The sequence below is a fragment of the Amblyomma maculatum genome, chromosome 10, assembly GCF_055883805.1.
Source record: "Amblyomma maculatum isolate TAMU_Amacu chromosome 10, ASM5588380v1, whole genome shotgun sequence".
Lineage (NCBI taxonomy): Eukaryota > Metazoa > Arthropoda > Arachnida > Ixodida > Ixodidae > Amblyomma > Amblyomma maculatum.
Window position 1 is genome coordinate 16,243,885 of NC_139353.1, and position 5,567 is coordinate 16,249,451.

Sequence of the window (5,567 nt, forward strand, 5' to 3'; positions counted from 1 at the left end):
ATATAATATACCAGAGGACCAACGAGTACATCTGATTTTGCCGGCACTCACGGAACGGGTTAAATATCTCCTACACGGACTAGAGCCTGACGAATGTAACAACTATGCAGCAGTGAAAGCCGCAGTAATTAACGAGCTGAAGCTGACCCCTCCACGGTGCCTCGAACGCTTCGAAAACGCACGTAAGACTAGCGATGAATCGTGGTCACAATTCGCCTCGCGTATGCAGGCGTATTTTGATTATTACTTGCAAGCTAGGAAGGTGGAAACAAAGGAGGAAATTATTTCACTAATGGTAGCCGATCGCATGAAAGCTGGCCTCAGTCCCGAAGGACTAGAATATATACGCCTGCACGAGGGCTCCAAGTGGCTCACACCTAAAGAGCTTGCCAGTGAGTTAGATACGTTCGAAGACGCTAAGGGCAAAGGTAAAGCAGTACGGCAACCAACGGCACCACTTCAGCGCCCAAACGTACGTGAACCTAGACCTACGCTCAAAAGAAGTTCCGGATGTTTCACGTGTAATGAGGAAGGTCACTTCGCCAGAGACTGCCCGCACGCCGGTCGAAACAACAATGAACGCAATGTTACCACCCGAGGAGCGCGAACACACAGAGTGGCGGTAGCGGTTAAAGACAACAACGAGATCTCGGAGCAGACTGGTGGCGAGAAAACGCTCGTAGCCAATATAAACACTGCAGGGAATGTCGACGCCGTGCGGATTTCAGAACTACAGAAGGTTGAAATAGACTGCGCGGGTGTACATGTTGTGGCAATTCTTGACACCGGTACCGAGATCACGGTGATGAGAGAAGATAAAGTGCCAGTCAAGGAACGCGAACCATCTGGAAGAATAAAACTGGTCTCCGCTTTTGGCGAGAAAATCGACGCTGCACTAGTTACCTTACCAGTCAGCTTAAAACGAGAGATGTTGACAACAGAAACCCCGCAGAGGGCACAACTAGTGTGCGCGCTTACCAACAAACTTTCAGAGGGAGTGGACTGCTTAATCTCCAGAGAGGATTGGGAGCTACTACGACAGCTCAACGATGACAGTGAAACACTGGGTGTAAACCAACTCACAAGAGCTGAGCCCGCAAACGGTAAGGCGACCGTGGGGCCAGGCGAACTAAGTCCGACCGGGGACAAAGGTGACTCAGGAATTCCCTGTAATACACTGGACGGCGGAGACACTGTCGCGAATACCGATGCCAGTCAGTGCCCACAACAACGCGCTCCAGAGAAGGGTTCAGAACAAGATAATACAGAGACAAGCGAGACAAACCCCGAAACGCCCACAGGTGCGCCGAGCGAACAGGAAGCCGATATTCGAGAAGCAGCAAGCCAGCGCGCCCAACTGCGAGATTCTCAGATGGCCGACGTTACTTTACAAAAAGCGTGGGCAGACGCCAAGGAGGGAAAGGGACGCATGTTTGTGTCTGACGGGCTGCTTTTTCACGAGGACACAATTGCAGGTACAAAAGTTAAGCAGCTCGTTCTGCCGGCCGAAAAACGGAAAGAAGTCCTCGCCCTAGCTCACGAGTCATTATGGGGAGGCCACCTGGGCCCGAAGAAAACAAAATCCAGGATAAAATACAGCTTCTTCTGGCCCGGCCTAGAAGCAGACGTGGCTGAGCATTGTAAAACATGCCACGGGTGTCAGACTCGGTCTGATAGGCGCCAAACGGACAGAATCCCGATTACCCCACTAACTAGACCAGAACACCCATTCCAAGTAGTGAACGTTGACCTTATTGGGCCTCTCGACGTCCCTTCGGCACGAGGACACAAGTACGCGTTATGCCTTGTTGATCTCTGCACCCGCTGGCCCGAGGTAGTCTGTCTGCGGTCGTTAACAGCAAAAGCAACTTGTGATGCCCTGCTAGAAATATTCAGCCGCACCGGAATACCGGAAGTCATATGTTCGGACCAAGGTACGAACTTCAAAGCGCAGCTGACACAAGAGCTCATGGCAAGACTAGGATGCACTCCTCGTTTCTCAACTCCCGAGCACCCCGAAAGCAACGGAGCAGTCGAACGCTGGAATCGCGTCCTGAAGAATATGCTTTATCATGTGATCCAAAGAGACCCGAGAAATTGGGATAAGCTAATCCCTTACGTACTCTGGGCGTATAGGGAGGTCCCTCACGACACGACCGGAGTCGCGCCGTTCAGACTGCTTTACGGTAGAAACCCCACGGGCCCACTAACAATCCTGCAACGAACGTGGACAGGTGAACTTCCCTTTCCGGGGACATTAAGAGAGGAACCAGCTCGATATCTGAAACAGCTGCGGGAACAGCTCGAAGTCGCAGCAGAGGTAGCAGGGTTGACAACCAGTGCCCGACAGGGCAGCTACGCACAAGCATATAACAAGGCAACACGCTACAAATCCTTTCAAATAGGAGACAGTGTTCTCCTCTTCGACACGGACCGCGACACGAAACTGGCACCGAAGTGGCGGGGGCCTTTTACAGTAATTGGTCACGAAAGACAGCATTCCTACCGTATTGATACAGGAGGGCGTAAAAGCGTGTTAGTACACGTAAATCGGCTCCGACCGTATTATGCCAGAACTAGTCTTGTCGGCATTGTGTTCGAGGAGGATACGGAGTTTGGCGAGCTGGAATTCACACCCCGCACAACACAGGGCCACGACGTCGCAGCGGTGAAGCCAGAGAAGTTAGCACACCTAAGTGACCAACGGCGCGCGGAGATTAAAGCTGTCTTCGCCAAATACTCGGACGTGTTTACCGAGACGCCAGGTATAGCCAAAGTAGGGAAGCATCGCATAGAATTAAAAGGAGGGCAAATGCCTAAACGTTCGTTCCCGTACAGAGTACCGGAGTTGTTGAAAGCGGAGATTAGTCGCCAAGTGAACGAGCTCCTAGACTTGGGACTCATCTACGAGATTGAGAGCGAGTATGCCCATCCGGTTGTATGCGTAGGGAAGAAAGACGGATCAGTCCGTCTGTGCATAGACTACCGTGCGCTAAACGCAGTAACACGCGCGGACGCATTCCCCATGGCTCATCCCCAGGACCTTATATTGAAGGTTGGGCATGCCAAATTTATCACATTAATAGACCTAAGACGAGGGTACTGGCAAGTACCTATGGCTCTAGAGAGCCAGCACTTGACGGCTTTTGTCACACATGAAGGCCAATACGCATGGCGGGTCATGCCGTTCGGTCTTAAAAATGCAGCTGCTACTTTTCAAAGGATTATGAACTCATTGCTAGCTAAGCATCAAGAGTACGCTACAGCTTACCTTGATGACATCGCGATATTTTCGGTAACCTGGCAAGACCATTTGAATCACCTCGACAAGATCCTCGGCCTATTACGTGAAGTAGATCTTAGAGTAAGTCCAGAAAAGTGTCAGATAGCCCAAAACCGCATCAAATATCTAGGTCACATCGTGGGCGGAGGTAGTCACGGGCCAGACCCGGAAAAGATAGCGGCTATAAGAGATATCGCTCCTCCAAACACGAAAAAGCAGCTTCGAAGTCTCCTTGGGCTCTGCGGTTACTACCGCGAATATGTAAAAGACTACGCTGAAGTAGCGGCCCCTTTGACGGAACTGACGAAGAGGAGAGTGTCTAACCCAATCCCGTGGTCTGACAATGCACAGCGGGCGCTAGAGCAGTTGAAAGAGTCACTTTGCAGGGTAACTTCGCTGAACACGCCCGATTTAGAGCAACCATTCTGGCTTTTTACGGATGCCTCTGAGATTGCAGCCGGTGCTTGCCTAGCTCAGAAAGACAATAACGGCATAGAAAAACCAATTGCCTTCGCCAGTCATCGTTTCAGCTCGACGCAGTCGCGATGGTCGACAATAGAACGGGAAGCTTTCGCCATCATTTGGGCGTTAGGCAAATTTGACCACTGGATATTTGGAGCACAGGTCCACGTGGTGTCGGACCATAACCCGCTAGCCTACCTAACAACAAGTGCTCCACACGGGGCGAAGCTCGCCAGGTGGGCACTAGCACTGCAACGGTATAACGTCACAGTTAGCCACAGGAAGGGGTCGTCTAACGGCAATGCTGACGCACTTTCCCGGCTGCCTAATATATCTTGGCGGGAGGAAGCTGCTGTACAGGCCTGAGCCACGTTGCGCCGGCGGGCGTGAGCGGTCCTGCTCGCCTGTGCATGAAAGTGTGCGCGCTCGCGGGCACGGGGTGACAAGCGAAGAGCGCGAAGAACACTCGCCGGACTCGACCACATATAATGTGTGTGGACCCCCAGGATCTGGGACCTAAAGTGTACGCTTTGCATGCTGTGCAGTGTCTGTGCGCGAGAGTAGTGCTTTTGAACTTCGTGCTCGTGAACTTTGTGCGCCAAGAACTGCGACTGGCTTTGAACGCCATGCATGCCGCGAAACGACTATGAAGAGAAAGTGTGCATGTAGACCGTGTGCCAGCGGACGAAGGGCCGCGGCCTTTAGTGTGTATTCGGTTTGGCTGGGCAAAAAAGCCCAGCAATCCTCTTATGGTGGGGCGTGTAAGGCCGCGGTGGCCGTTTTTTTAATGTTTCGGCGCGCGCGCCGCAGAAAACGGCGATGGAATCTTCCTCAAGCTACGAGAAGTCGATGCGACCGATTGCGTCATCGCGGCCACCGTGCTGCGCCTCCTCGCCCTCGTCGCCATGCGCGGAGTCAAGCGTGCATCCCCCCGCACGGTCCCGGCCCTCCTCCTCGCTTCTCGCGGTAGGGCCGCCCGTGTTGACCACGTTCGAGAAAGTTCGAGGCTTCTCCAGAAGGCCAAGGGGGGAAGGCATAGCCTTGGCAGCGCTAAGCTGTTTTTTCGTTCCTCCTCCGCATCTAGAAGGTTCGGCGCTGGCTATTTAAGAGCGCGCCGCGCAGTTACTGACGGTTCTGGTTCTTGTGTTGAGGCTAGTCGTTGATGAGGACAGCGTAGCAGGCAGGCCCCGACTGAGAAGTCGTTAAAAAGTGATGCGCTCGTTTTGCTGTTAGTTTTTAGCTCAGTCTCTTTTGTAAAGTGTGTCGCCTCTCTGTCTCGTGTGAATAAGTTTTCTGTACCCTGTGCTTCGTGTTCTTGTTATATAAAGTTAATGTTCGTTTTGTTACTACAAGTTCGTTGGCCTTCGTCTCAGTGTGTTTGCGTGTGAACTGCACGTCGCCCGCCGAATCGAGGAGCACCTAGCTTGGAGAGGTGCGGAAGATTTAAAGAGAAAGAAGAAGAACAACCTGTGAGATTTTTACTAGTAGCAACGCTACCCTTCTGCAAACACACCGTTGTCTTGTGCCAAAAAGAAAAAGCAATAGAATGGAAAATATTTAGAAACTTACTGCCAATTCCTGATGACGGGCACGCCAAATGCAACCTTCCTTCGCGGACATCGGAAAAGAGTCGCAGTCTCCGGTGATTTCCAAGAACTAATTTTCTGTCGACGCAGCTTCCTTTCCGAATTCTTCAGTTTCCGCTATGTTTGAGAGGAAAGAGTAGAAGAGCTCTGAATTCGACATGTAATCCCATTTTCTCTAACTCTTACATCACGCATAAATATTAGACCCGTTTCTACGTGCGGGGTACATATAAGAT

The 5,567-nt window shown here is 51.8% G+C and overlaps 1 protein-coding gene across 1 annotated transcript; it reads left to right on the forward strand.

Annotated features, from left to right (window-relative positions):
* The first annotated feature begins 292 nt into the window (after positions 1–292).
* LOC146175666 (uncharacterized) lies at positions 293–4,111 on the forward strand. The gene is made up of 4 exons (XM_084580864.1): positions 293–392; positions 1,302–1,522; positions 1,835–2,264; positions 3,549–4,111. The coding sequence occupies exons 1-4, from the start codon at positions 293–295 to the stop codon at positions 4,109–4,111; spliced, it is 1,314 nt and encodes a 437-aa protein (XP_084436990.1).
* Positions 4,112–5,567: the final 1,456 nt, after the last annotated feature.